Raw genomic sequence first — 14,884 nt, 5'->3', positions numbered from 1 at the left:
ATGTAAGTTGAGAGGGGAGGAGCAACTCGACAATGTTATCTGAGTCTGTTAGAGCAGGGAGGGAACATTAAAGTGAAAGTGTTCAGTCCTCACTACAGGTTGAGTCAATAGAGCAGAAGGAGGGAAACTAAAGACTGAGACAGGGTGAGTGTTAATACAACTTTTTTTATCATCTACTGTCAAAGTGTTAGTTTCTTTTCTCCCTGTAGAGGTAAGAAATGAAATAAAATAATTGAACCGTCAGTAACTCAAGAAAACAATAAAAAAAAAAACCCACCTTGCATATTGTGTGTGTGTGTGTGTGTGTGTGTGTGTGTCATCTCCAAATGTTAAACAGACTGTTTTTATTTCTTGATTAGATGAGTGTGCATCGTGAGGAAGAGGACAGATCAGAGGCCCCTGCACCCAGCTGTCTGTCTCTGAAGAGCAATCAGTCCAAACATCCTCCTCTAGTATTCAGTAATGAGCCAGGACCCTCAGACACAGAGTAAGACGCTGTAATCTGACCTGACACGCAATGACTCGTAGAGAATAACAGCTAAATATTTTGTATATTCAGAATTTACGTCTTGGAAATATAGGTTATTTTCCTAAGTAAAATCTGGTTCAAGTGTGAAATGTTTCTGTCATGCCTGACCTCAAAACATGTTAAAACTTAAGCAGTTATGATCTCTCAGGTGCCATCTTGAAACTGTTCATATAATAATGTTGTAATTTGCTGTGTTAGCTTTCAATAACCAGGCGTGAGAGGTAACCATAAAACAACATTTTCACTAACATTTTCATCAAACTGCCACTTTGATACCAATATAATTGAACAACTGAACTTTATACTGAGCTTTTATCTTTGGACTTTGCAACTGAATAGTTTTATGGCTTTATGATTTCTATGCCTTCGGATACAAGCTGTATGCAGGTGTGTGAAGCTCTAATTTCTTAGCAAGTTTCTCCTGGAGGACAACAGCCTCATGTCCTTATCGCTTACACAACTTGGTAAACACAACATAAAAGAATAAATGGTGGCCAAAGTTCATCTTATCACTCAATCTTAATTTATACAGCACCTTTCATTCAAATCGAACTCAATTCAAAGTGCTTTGAATTGCAAAGCAATCGAAAGGGGAAAAAAAAAATAACGACAGAACATGGTACACACACACACACACACACACACACACACACACACACACACACACACACACACACACACACACACACATATATATATATATTTAGGGACTAATCTACATGTACTTGGTCATGCTGACACATGGTAAGGCTTCAGACAGGAGTCATTAGGCCCTAAAATGGTCTAATTATACCTGGGTCTCCCAATTCACGCCGCCAGACCACTACTTGCGTGTTTTGGCGTCTCTACATTGACTACATTTAATTCATGTGCGCAAATGATTTTATTCACGTTTGGTGTGAATGCACCATTACTCTTCTCTGTATCCATCTCAGCTTTCACATAGTATAGGTTTTTACATTTTACAATGAATACAAACAAATCGTACAATCAAATATTTATAAAGAATTGTCTCCACAGAAAGAGAAAGATTGATCATATTTTCGAGCAGCCATCATGCTGCGCTGTGTGTCAGGACGTCCTGAGGGATCCAGTCTCTACCACCTGTGGACACTGGTTCTGCAGACAGTGTCTCACCTCATTCTGGGACCAGTCTGGTTCATCAGAGGACTCCTCCTGTCCCCAGTGTGGAAAAAGATCCAGAACGAGACCTGGACTGCCGACAGCCAGTGAGACCATCACTTTACCAAGTAAGACAGTACAACAGTCTACTGATGACATCATGTCTGAAAAGGCAGACTTGCAGTTTAAATACTTTGAAGATTTTTGTTGTGTCATTCAAAACGTTTAACTGATTTGCTCCGTTGTTTCAGTATATTTAGATTTACTTTGTGTGTTTTCTCCTTTAATGGTAAATGCTCGAACAAACTTAACTGACTCCTTTTGATGCAAAGGAGCAACGGCTCTACTCAGAGCTCCCTCCGAATGTCGAAGCTCTTGACCTTATTTCTAAGCCCAGACACCCTTCACAGGAAACTCAATCAGGCCGCTTGTATCGGCGATCTCTAATTTTGCATTCCGAATCAGCCCCCTCTTTACCACAATGATCTGGCAAAATGTCCGCATTGCAGCTGACACAGCTCCAATCCATCCGTCAATATTACAATTAATTTTACCCTGTAGAACCTCCCCAAGTCCGAAAAACACATGTAGATTGAATGGAAAAACTTTCATGCCCTCTCCAGAAGCCTTGCAAGGATGGAGAGTTGGTCCACCTTACCACAGTCAGACGAATTGTATCACTGTATTGGAAGTGCAATGATCGGCTAGGTCATCATAGGTCATCCTTTCCAGGGCAGCTGCAGCTCAGTGGGTAGAGCCGGTCTTCTTTCAACCGGAAGGTTGGCGGATCGATCCCAGCTCCTGCTTTCACATGCCGAAGTGTCCTTGAGCAAGACACTGAACCCCAAATTGTTCCCACTGTTGTTCGGCGGTGTGTATGAATGAGATTTTAATACTGATGGTCTCTTACGATAGCAGCCTCTACCATCAGTGAGTGAATGTGGTATGAATGGGTGAATGTGACGAGTAGTGTAAAAAGCGCTTTGTGGAGGTCAAAAAGACTAGTACAGATAAAAATATGAAAAAAACGTGCACAGTTTGATCCGTGGATTAGTTTATTAAATGCACTAATGGATCAACAGCCACAATGAGCTGTTGAGATGGAGAGCTGCTGAGGATCCACTTGTTGCCTCTGCTGTCATTTAAACTTACACCGACGCACAGACAGAGACACGAGAACGAGAACACTTTATATTCATAGCAAAAAGATCGCCAGATTTTCTATTGTTCTGTGTTTCTCTTTTCTTCAGCAGATCGTGGTCTGCAGGAGGTTTTAGATCAACATAAGACCAGTCTGAGGAGGAGATGTGAGCGTGTGACTGAAGGAAGTGAGGAAACAGGAAGTAGAACCCTCCTCAACAGGATCTACACTGAGCTCTACATCACAGAGGGACAGAGTGAAGAGGTGAACACACAACATGAGGTGAGACAGCTGGAGACCGCCTCCAAGAAGAAGATCCTCCAGGACACTCCCATCAAGTGCAAGGACATCTTCAGAGCCTTACCCGGTCAACAGGAACCAATCAGAGTGGTTCTGACAGTCGGCGTCGCTGGTGTTGGAAAAACCTTCTCAGTGCAGAAGTTCACTCTGGACTGGGCAGAGGGCTCGGAGAACCAGGACCTCAGTCTGGTGGTTCTGCTTTCATTCAGGGAGCTGAACCTGATCAGGGGGAAGCGGTACAGTCTCCTCCAGCTGCTCCATGAGTTCCATCCAACATTACAGAAGGTCCCAGCAGAGACGCTGGCTGTCTGTAAACTGGTGTTCATCTTTGACGGTCTGGACGAAAGCAGACTGTCTCTGGATTTCAACAACACTCAGGTTGTGTCTGACGTCACACAGAGCTCATCCATAAACCTGCTGTTAACAAACCTCATCCAGGGGAATCTGCTCCCCTCAGCTCTGGTCTGGATCACTTCTCGACCCGCAGCAGCCAATCAGATCCCTCCTTCACGCGTTGACAGGGTCACAGAAGTCCGAGGCTTCACTGACGCCCAGAAGGAGGACTACTTCAGGAAGAGGATCAGTGATGAAGATCTGTCCAACAGAATCCTCTCACACATCAAGACCTCCAGGAGCCTCCACATCATGTGTCAGATCCCGGTCTTCTGCTGGATCACTGCTACAGTCCTGGAGCACATGATGAGCACAGAGCAGAGAGGAGAGCTGCCCAAGACCCTGACTGACATGTACTCACACTTCCTGCTGGTCCAGACCAAGAGGAAGAGGAAGAAGTACGCTGAGGGTCCTGAGACCAGTCCTCAGGAGCTGATGGAGGCTGACGGGGAAGTTCTCCTGAAGCTGGGCCGGCTGGCGTTTGAACATTTGGAGGAAGGAAACATCATGTTCTACCAAGAAGACCTGGAGCAATGTGGTCTGGATGTCACAGAGGCCTCGGTGTACTCAGGACTCTGTACAGAGATCTTCAAATCAGAGTGTGTGATCTTCCAGAAAACAGTCTACTGCTTTGTTCATCTGAGCGTTCAGGAGTTTCTGGCTGCAGTCTACATGATCCACTGTTCCACAACCAGGAACACAGAGGCACTGAAGGTTTTACTGAAGGGACAAGACAGGAACACAGAGGCACTGAAGGTTTTACTGGGGGAAGAAGACATGGAAGATGAACACACAACCAGGAACACAACAGCACTGATGGTTATCCAAACAGAGGACAAAGACACCAGTGATCAGCAGAACACAACACTGGATGTCCTCTTGAGGAGCTCCCTGGAGCTATCCTTTCAAAGTAAGAATGGTCACCTGGACCTGTTTGTCCGCTTCCTCCATGGACTCTCTCTGGAGTCAAACCGACAAGTCTTAGGAGGCCTGCTGGGCCCGGCAGACAATGATCCAGAATTCACCCGATGGGTCATCTACAGCCTGAAGGAGATGAGGAGTGATGATATGTCTCCTGACAGAAGCATCAACATCTTCCACTGTCTGACGGAGATGAAGGACCTCTCGGTCCATCAGGAGATCCAAGACTTCCTGAAGTTAGAGAACAGATCAGAGAAGAGTCTCTCTGAGATCCAGTGCTCTGCTCTGGCCTACATGCTGCAGATGTCAGAGGAGGTTCTGGATGAGTTGGACTTAGAGAAGTACAACACATCAGGGGAGGGACAACTGAGACTGATTCCAGCTGTGAGGAACTGCAGGAAGGCTCGGTAAGTCCTGATGTGATTCTATTTTAAATCAAGCTGGATTCTTTTGGAAATCATGGAAGCTGCGTCCTCTGCTCTAACAATGAGAAGGACCACCGGCTAGTTACCAGCTCCTTATCCATGAAGGTATGGGGATCATCAGAGTCCATGGCATGGGTAGCTTACACATCTGTGAAGGCTCCATTAATGCTGAACAATAAATACAGGTTTAGGAGCAACACATGCTGCCATCCAGACCATGACGTCTTCAGGAAGACCTTACATATTTCAGCAAGACAACGCCAAACCACATTCTGCGGGTATTACAACAGCATGGCTCTGTAGTAGAAGAGTCCAGGTGCTGAACTGGCCTGCCTGCAGACCTTAGAACAGTTGGTGCAAAAACATGAGCACAGAAAAAACGACTGAGAGCGTTTATTCAACAACCTTTGTCAAACTATTTGGTAATCAAACGTATGAAGTAAACAAAGTGTCCTCTTTCATGATAACCGATTGTGTCTCGACAGACTTTCTAACTGTAACTTGTTGGACACTCACTGTGAAGTTGTGGCCTCAGCTCTGAAGTCCAACCCCTCACATCTCAGAGAGCTGGACATCACTTACAACAAGCTGGAGGACACACAAGTAAAGCTGATATCAACTGGTTTGGAGAGTCCAAATTGCAGACTGCAGGCTCTGAGGTCAGTTTTCTGATTGTGTCTCATTTAACTTTGTCTCTCTGAACATTGTCAGCAAAGTCTACTGTGTAGTTTTGTGTGGAAGTGAGCATTTCTGTTTCAGGACCAAGATTTAAGAGTCAGTTTATTTTATGAGTGAACGGAGGTGTAATCGGTGACCAAACATTTGCAGTTGGTGCTCCAGAGCTGTAGAACTCCCAGTGCCCTCTTTTAATATCCTCTTAAAATGTCTGTGAAGGTTCTCAGTCTCTCTATTGTCTGGCTTTTCTTGACCAAGTGGCTTCCTAGCATTTGTCTTTTTAAAAAAATTTTTTTTTTGTCGTTGTTGTAACTTATCATTTATGTCTTCATTATTTCAGATTGCCATGCTGCTGTTTGTCAGAGATTAGCTGTGATTCTCTGGCCTCAGCGCTGAAGTCCAACCCCTCCCACCTGAGAGAGCTGGACCTGAGTACAAACTTAGTGTATGATTCAGGAGTGAAGCTGCTCTGTGGTTTTCTGGAGAGTCCAGACTGTAGACTGGAGACTCTAAGGTTAGACATGATTGTATTTCTATGGAAGCTAAGATAAATATATGCATGCACCATTACACCTCTTATAGGAGGATAACAAACAGACTAAAACTGTCACAACTTAGCCTGAGAAAGCTAAAGGACTGTTTGCACACACTCAATAGGGTTTGTTTCAATACAGGACACTTATCACAGACACCAAGTACTATGATGATAATGTCATTTTGCAGACAATAACTTATGGCAGGTGAGGCAGGGCATACAGCACTTTACAAACTTCAGGGGCTGCAATGTCACAACTGCAAACAAAGACACCTCGCTGGCAGAGGGGCTGACAGAACACAGCCACATCACCTCAGCCTCTCCCAGTATCCAGCACCTCCACACTCCCTGTACATGATCATGAAGTGAGAAAGGTGCTCAGAGCAGTGAACCACATGAAGTTCCCTGGTCCAGACATAGAACCAGGGAAAACTCTCAAAGCTTGTGTTTATTTTTTAAAGATCTCAGGTAAGGAACATTATCTTGTGAAGTTAAACTCTTTATTCTTTATTCAGATTGAAGAGCTGCAGTTTGTCAGAGATTAGCTGTGCTTCTCTGGCCTCAGCTCTGAAATCCAATCCCTCCAATCTGAGAGAGCTGGACCTGGGTAGAAACAAACTGCAGGATTCAGGAATGCAGTTGCTGTGTGGTTTACTTGGGAATGCAAACTGCAGGCTGGAGACTCTGAGGTCAGAAATCATTCCTACTTCTGTGATGTTTAATTTTCTATGAACTCATTATTAAAAGTATGGCAACTTTGGGTAAAGTCCCTGTGAGGAACATTCTATTTGTGTCTTTTGGAACCCCTTGTGGACAAAGCAAAACCCCTGTCTTATCTCTTCTCTCTCTCTTTTCTGTACATGCGCACGTTGTGTTTATTGACAAAAAACCTCATCCTCATTGTGAAGCTGAACTCTTTATTCTTTATTCAGATTGTGGGACTGCAGTTTGTCAGAGATTAGCTGTGCTTTTCTGGCCTTAGCTCTGAAGTCCAATCCTTCCAATCTGAGAGAGCTGGAGCTGGGTAAAAACAAGCTGCAGGATGCAGGAGTGGAGCTGCTGTGTGGTTTTCTGGAGAATGCAAACTGCAGGCTGGAGACTTTGAGGTCAGAAACTAACTATTGTCGATGTCTATTTTTTATTTACTGGTTTAGTCCATTGACTTTTGCAGAGCAAAGTTAAGTCACACTTTTAGAACCTCAATATAACAGGAAAAGCATAACATTGTTCACGTCACTCCAAAATTCTTAAACACTTCTTTCTCTTTTATGCACAGTCATGTTTTTTTGTTAAATTATTACAATAACTTGTGTCAGATTGAATAGTGAGGGCCTGGTTCACAAGGGATTGTGCAGCTTTCCTTTAACCTGTCCAAATGAACTGAAAAGACATCATGTGATCACAAATCACACACAAAGGGGTTAAAGCACCAAAAACTGAGCTGCAGAGCATGTTTTCTAAATGTACATCCTCTGTTCTTTGTTCAGGTTAAGTCTTTGCTGTTTGTCAGAGACCAGCTGTGCTTCTCTGGCCTCAGCTCTGAAGTCCAACCCCTCCCACCTGAGAGAGCTGGACATGAGCGAAAACAAGCTGCAGGATACAGGAGTGGAGCTGCTATTTGATTTTCTGGAGAGCCCACACTGCAGACTGGAGACTCTGAGGTCAGCAACTATTTGTTTATTTCTGTGCTTTTAAATTTATTCTGATTTCTGTAACACGCAATTTAACTTTCATTTCCTGTCTTGCTGTCTTTTGAATAAAATCCAAGTATTAAATACATATATGAAGAAATGTAAGTCAAACTTAACAGAGAATAACGTTCTGATCATCAAAATTAAAACAAAATAAAGACTTGAAATATTTCAATTCTCAGGAATGTAAGTATTTACCTGTATGAAAGTTTACTTTTTGAATTGAGTTTCTAAATAACAGAACCTTTTCAATATATTCGAACTCCTTGAGACGCACCTGTACTTCATCTTCATAACTCTTTGTAGCTAGCACAGCCTTAATAGTCTAAGCTAAAAATGCTTGGGGTTCTGTTCTTTCAAAAACAAATATTCACATTTCCAGTCAAGTCCATTTTATTTTAAATCTCTGAAACTTTGGAGTCTTGGGTTGATTTTTCAGTCAGCTTCTTTGGCTTTGCTGCAGAAGTGTGCATAGACAGAACCATGGCAGTTTATATCAAGTTAAATTCTTTTTTCTTTTCTTTGTTCAGATTAAGAATCTGCAGTTTGTCAGAGAGCAGCTGTGCTTCTCTGGCCTCCGCTCTGAAGTCCAACCCCTCCCATCTGAGAGACCTGGAGCTGAGTAAAAACAAGCTGCAAGATTCAGGAGTAAAGCTGCTGTGTGGTTTTCTGCAGAGTCCAGTCTGCAGACTGGAGACTCTGAGGTCCCGAAACCTTTTTTTTCATACCTAATTTTTTCATTTTCTCACGTCATGTTTTCTAGAATAAATGCAAATAATGGTCAATGAATATTATACATTGTAATTTGAACCATCAGATCATTACAAATACATCAAGTGCCTAAATTAATGCTGCACCTATGTTCAGAAATGAATGATCCTTTAACCATCCCACAGATTCTAACACACAGAGGGTGACTCACTGACCCTTAAACTTGTAACATACTTTGTTGTTATTAAATTGAACTTATAGATTATGTAAGCTGAAGTCATTAAACCTTTATTGAATAGGCAGCATGTTGTCTTTGATATATTTGAATGTTATACCTTTAAGCCTTAGCTTAAGCTGTCCGAGGTGTCCGTTCTTTAAACTTCTTCATTCTTAATTTCTCAAGGTCTTAGGAAGAAAAATGTGTCATGTTAAGTCATGTTAAGTCATGTATCCTCTTTTTGTTCAGATTAAGACTCTGCAGTTTGTCAGAGACCAGCTGTGCTTCTCTGGCCTCAGCTCTGAAGTCCAACCCTTCCCATCTGAGAGAGCTGGACCTCAGTGAAAACAAGCTGCTGGATGCAGGAGTAAAGCTGTTGTGTGGTTTTCTGCAGATTTCCACCTGCAGACTGGAGAATCTGAGGTCAGTGAACTTTTCTTTTTACAGTTTTGCTCTGATAAGAATGATGTGAAAATTATAGTGACACTAAACTGAGGCTATAAGGCTGATATTATATTGATCCATGCTGAGAATCTGAATGCTAAAGTCTATTTTCTGTGGCATATCACTGTTGACTTACAGGTTTTAAACTCTGATATAATAAGACAAATCTTACACTGTGTAATCCACTCCATACCTCTTTAACACCTAATCACATTGGGTCTAAGAATTCTTCTACTAAAACCTGTACTCTCTCAACCTTCATGAGCTCTGATAGTATAATTGAATATTGAGTAATTCAAACAGGGCCATTGTCAAAGTTTCTTCCTTGTTTCTTTATTCAGATTGAGTTTCTGCAGTTTGACGAGCGGTGCTTCTCTGGTCTCAACTCGGAAGAGCAACCCCTCCTGTATGGAAAAGCTGGAGCTGAGTGCAAACGAGCTGCCAGATTCAGATCTGAAGCAGCTGTCTGACCTCCGGGTGAGTCTACACTTCAAATAAATATATAAATTCAATGGTGAATGAATCTTATTTAGGTCAGAGAGAAGGCCGCCATAGATCATAATCATGAGGGAACTGTGAGGAACTAGTTTGAATCTCAGTTGAATGGTATACCTCGTACGGTGATCAGTGGACGTCACTGTTTTTGTAGACATGAAGTATTCAGGATCTGTCAGCAGCTAATTCACATGTTTGATTAAGTCCTGGTCAGACCTCTGGTTAGAATAAGATCAAAGTCTCTAAACTGGATGTGCTGCATCCTAACTGATGGCTGACTCTTTTAAAACACTGATTCATGACTCCTGTTTCCTGTCTTCCCTCATCAGGTGGAAGTAAGAGTCATTTGCAGAGCATGAGTGCACAGAAAAGTGTTGGGATCAGCCCATGTGCATCAAAGACTTTGGGCTTGTGCAGAGAAAAAAGCCTTTGAAGACCAGTTTTTGGGGGAAAAAAGGAGAAGAAAAGACTGCAATGGACCTCAGTATCCCAGAATGCTTTGTGGTAGTTGACACCTTACATGCCTCCCTGCCATGAAGAAGCCGAATGCATCTGCAGACAAACACTTTTGTTTCCACACTTCAATTGCTTACAGAGCCGTTTGTGTTTAAGAGGCGTTTGTCTGGAGATTTTAGCTTTAAAACTGTTGAAACTGCTTCATTGAGGGACCTCTAAGTCAGAGACTCTCAAACACTGCACTACAGGTCAGTAAGCTGTCTTTATTGGTTCAAAGTCCAGGGCCACAGCAGGGGACACAGGATCTGTGTTCAGTTGTTCGGTTTCTGGAAACAGAGCAGGTTTATCTGAGTGACTGGAGCCGCTTAGTTTTTTCCTCCCAAAGCACACACATCTCCCCGCCGATGGTTCACACACAGATTCACACTACGTACAAAGATTAGCTTGATCCGTGCAGAGTGTTCGGTTGACTCTACCACACTACTTACCAGATTACCCGTAAAGATGGATGCTGCTTCGTTCAACTGTTACAGTTTAAAGAGAATTGTTTGTGATTTTTTTGTGAACATGCATTGTTACCATAGATAATTATGAAGGTCAGTGATCAGATGTATAACTAGTTTTTCACTTCTAGAGTAAAATATTGATTTATTATAAGCAATATTAATATTATTAATGTTATTATCCTCTCGATGGCATTTTGAGGGCATTAAATGCTCAAAAACTCATGAAAGTTTGCATGTGCATCAGGGCTGTTGAAAACTTTATATTTTATGTGTCCAGTATGGACAGGGCGAATGGGCTCACTTGCACTCTCTAGCAGTTTCTGAAACTCCAGCCCCTCTCAGTATTTCTACCTGAAGGAAACATCTCTTTACACATATCCAGCTTTCTGAGACTTAAACAAAAAGTCTCATGTTGTGGTGAAATGTTAGATAGTATTTTGTACATGTCTGTATTTGTAATGCACAAGAAAGAGCTGTCTCAGGTTATTCTTCACTACCACCTTTCTTGTTTAACTGGAAGTACAGATGCTACCTGGACTGTTTCTACTCTCTCCTGTTCCTCTAGTTCAGTGCCACATGAACCTCCTTCACCGTGTTTTAGCTTTGAGACTCATGTTTGAATGTTGTCCAAATAAATTAAAGAAATCATCTACTCACTAAGGGTGTCCTTTAACAGTCCTTATAACAGTCATTAAGGGTGTCCTTTAACAGTCCTTATAACAGTCATTAAGGGTGTCCTTTAACAGACCTTATAACAGTCATTAAGGGTGTCCTTTAACAGACCTTATAACAGTCATTAAGGGTGTCCTTTAACAGTCCTTATTACAGTCATTAAGGGTGTCCTTTAACAGTCCTTATAACAGTCACTAAGGGTGTCCTTTATCAGTCCTTATTACAGTCATTAAGGGTGTCCTTTAACAGTCCTTATAACAGTCATTAAGGGTGTCCTTTAACAGACCTTATTACAGTCATTAAGGGTGTTCTTTATCAGTCCTTATAACAGTCATTAAGGGTGTTCTTTATCAGTCCTTATTACAGTCATTAAGGGTGTTCTTTATCAGTCCTTATAACAGTCATTAAGGGTGTCCTTTATCAGTCCTTATAACAGTCATTGAGGGTGTCCTTTATCAGACCTTATAACAGTCATTAAGGGTGTCCTTTATCAGACCTTATAACAGTCATTAAGGGTGTCCTTTATCAGACCTTATTACAGTCATTAAGAGTGTCCTTTATCAGTCCTTATAACAGTCATTGAGGGTGTCCTTTAACAGTCCTTATAACAGTCATTAATGGTGTCCTTTAACAGTCCTTATAACAGTCATTAAGGGTGTCCTTTATCAGACCTTATTACAGTCATTAAGGGTGTCCTTTAACAGTCCTTATAACAGTCATTAAGGGTGTCCTTTAACAGTCCTTATAACAGTCATTAAGGGTGTCCTTTAACAGACCTTATAACAGTCATTAAGGGTGTCCTTTAACAGACCTTATAACAGTCAGTAAGGGTGTCCTTTAACAGTCCTTATAACAGTCATTAAGGGTGTCCTTTATCAGTCTTTATAACAGTCATTAAGGGTGTCCTTTAACAGTCCTTATAACAGTCATTAAGGGTGTCCTTTATCAGTCTTTATAACAGTCATTAAGGGTGTCCTTTAACAGACCTTATAACAGTCATTAAGGGTGTCCTTTAACAGTCCTTATAACAGTCATTAAGGGTGTCCTTTATCAGTCTTTATTACAGTCATTAAGGGTGTCCTTTAACAGACCTTATAACAGTCATTAAGGGTGTCCTTTATCAGTCTTTATAACAGTCATTAAGGGTGTCCTTTAACAGTCCTTATAACAGTCATTAAGGGTGTCCTTTAACAGACCTTATTACAGTCATTAAGGGTGTCCTTTAACAGTCCTTATAACAGTCATTAAGGGTGTCCTTTATCAGTCCTTATAACAGTCATTAAGGGTGTGGTTGCTTCCTCTTTCTTAATGCAAGGAACAGGAAATGGAGGAGTGACGTAACATGATGAGGTGCTGTTTAAACTGGATCAGTTGGAGAGTGGGTCACTGGGCCGGGGAGCACCGGTGAGTCTGCTGAGCTGAGAAACTGACAGCTTCACTCATCTTGAGAGAAACAGATCCTTCTCTCACTCAGAGGTTTTTGCATGTTCCAGTCAGAGATCATTCCTGTGTTTCTCTCTGTGTTCTCTTTTTGTGCCAGGTCATCGTCTAACCTCCTTGTGTTTCCAGGGATTCTGGATTTCCATGCACCTGTTCTTAAAGTAAGCCTTTATTTCACCTTCTATTCAACAGATTAAATGAATCTTTCCTGCAGTCTGCAGCAGGGTCCTTCTCTTCCCAGGACTCTGGTCAGATTTGGAAACAACATGATGTTTCTCTCTTTTCTCTTCAACAGCATCCCGGTCAGTAAAGTTGTCATCCTTCATGAAGGTAAGAAGACATGCAGAGGTCCCTTTGTTGTGTTTTAAACTTTGCTTGTTGGTGCTTTACATGACAGAAAAAAGCTGCTTCACTGACGGCTCTCTGTAACAACTCCACCTTGGTGTAGCTCATACTGAGGCTGCTAATGAAATGTGTCTGCTGTGTTTTGTTCAGGTCTATCAAAGCAGCAGGGACTGTCTTTGGAGGTTGTGCACGGTGTCGAGTCATTCAGGAGCGTTCACGGTTAACTGTGCAGGCTCTTCATGAGGCTCTGTAAATGTGTCAGGCATCAGCAGGGGGAAAGCCGGCTGCTCTGCTCCTGCTAATTGGATTTGCACGTGTGGAAGAAGGCCTGGATTCATTCAAGTTAACACTCTTTAGTCTGCTTATTTTACACAGTCACTCATCTTTCATTTCCTGACTTCAACATCTGAGAAGAACTAAAGCTGCAGCCAAGGAGCCGGCCCGCCTGTCATTATCAACACATCCAGCAGAGGGCAGTGTCGCTCTAATAAACTCAGCAGCAGGAAACCTTCACATGTATTCCTCTGCTGTCCAAACACCAACATTAGAGGAGGAAGCACTCACAGACAGAGTGATGCTTCCCCCTCACCATCCTCAACAACACTGTGTCTAATGTGGACAACTTACGGTTCCTGGGATCTACCATCTCCCAGGACCTGAAGTGGACCTCCCACATAGACTCCATCAGGAAGAAGGCACAGCAGAGGCTGTACTTCCTCAGACAGACTCAGGAAGTTCAACCTGCCCCGAGAACTGCTCATCATCTTTTACTCCTCCATCATCCAGTCTGTCCTGTCTCTCCCCATCATCCAGTCTGTCCTGTCTCTCTCCATCATCCAGTCTGTCCTGTCTCTCTCCATCATCCAGTCTGTCCTGTCTCTCTCCATCATCCAGTCTGTCCTGTCTCTCTCCATCATCCAGTCTGTCTTGTCTCTCTCCATCATCCAGTCAGTCCTGTCTCTCTCCATCATCCAGTCTGTCCCGTCTCTCTCCATCATCCAGTCTGTCTTGTCTCTCTCCATCATCCAGTCTGTCCTGTCTCTCTCCATCATCCAGTCTGTCTTGTCTCTCTCCATCATCCAGTCTGTCCTGTCTCTCTCCATCATCCAGTCTGTCCTGTCTCACTCCATCATCCAGTCTGTCCTGTCTCTCTCCATCATCCAGTCTGTCCCGTCTCTCTCCATCATCCAGTCTGTCCTGTCTCTCTCCATCATCCAGTCTGTCCTGTCTCTCTCCATCATCCAGTCTGTCCTGTCTCTCTCCATCATCCAGTCTATCCTGTCTCTCTCCATCATCCAGTCAGTCCTGTCTCTCTCCATCATCCAGTCTGTCCTGTCTCTCTCCATCATCCAGTCTGTCCCGTCTCTCTGCATCATCCAGTCTGTCCTGTCTCTCCATCATCCAGTCTGTCCTGTCTCTCCATCATCCAGTCAGTCCTGTCTCTCTCCATCATCCAGTCTGTCCTGTCTCTCTCCATCATCCAGTCTGTCCTGTCTCTCTCCATCATCCAGTCTGTCCTGTCTCTCTCCATCACTGTCTGGTTTCCCTCTGCCTCTAAACGTGACAGGCACAGACTGCAGCACACAGTCAGGTCTGCAGAGAAGATCATTGGAGTCAGCCTGCCCTCCATCCGGTCCAGTAACATCTCTGCAGACCCCTCACACCCTGGACACTCACTTTTCAAACTCCTCCCCTCCGGTCGGCGTTACAGAGCTCTGTACGCAAAAACCTCCAGACACAGGAACCGTTTCTTCCCTCAGGCCGTCACACTGATGAACACTAACACTGTGTCATAAACCAGCTACCTCCTGGACAGAGCCACCTTCATCCTTGCACTATTGCACATTATCATGTTTGTCTATTGTT

At 43.1% G+C, this 14,884-nt stretch overlaps 1 protein-coding gene across 1 annotated transcript; it reads left to right on the top strand.

Annotated features, from left to right (window-relative positions):
* Window positions 1-359: 359 nt before the first annotated feature.
* LOC117806547 (NACHT, LRR and PYD domains-containing protein 14-like) lies at window positions 360-11,221 on the top strand. The gene is made up of 12 exons (XM_034675494.1): window positions 360-487; window positions 1,655-1,779; window positions 2,902-4,813; window positions 5,317-5,490; window positions 5,847-6,020; window positions 6,557-6,730; window positions 6,974-7,147; window positions 7,529-7,702; window positions 8,263-8,436; window positions 8,910-9,083; window positions 9,446-9,581; window positions 9,929-11,221. Exons 1-12 carry the CDS (start codon window positions 360-362, stop codon window positions 9,956-9,958), a joined length of 3,549 nt encoding a protein of 1,182 aa, XP_034531385.1. The 3' UTR covers window positions 9,959-11,221.
* Window positions 11,222-14,884: the final 3,663 nt, after the last annotated feature.

The sequence above is a fragment of the Notolabrus celidotus genome, chromosome 22, assembly GCF_009762535.1.
Source record: "Notolabrus celidotus isolate fNotCel1 chromosome 22, fNotCel1.pri, whole genome shotgun sequence".
Taxonomy (NCBI): domain Eukaryota; kingdom Metazoa; phylum Chordata; class Actinopteri; order Labriformes; family Labridae; genus Notolabrus; species Notolabrus celidotus.
Note: the sequence above shows the minus strand (reverse complement) of the source record. Positions and strands in the feature narration are given on the sequence as shown.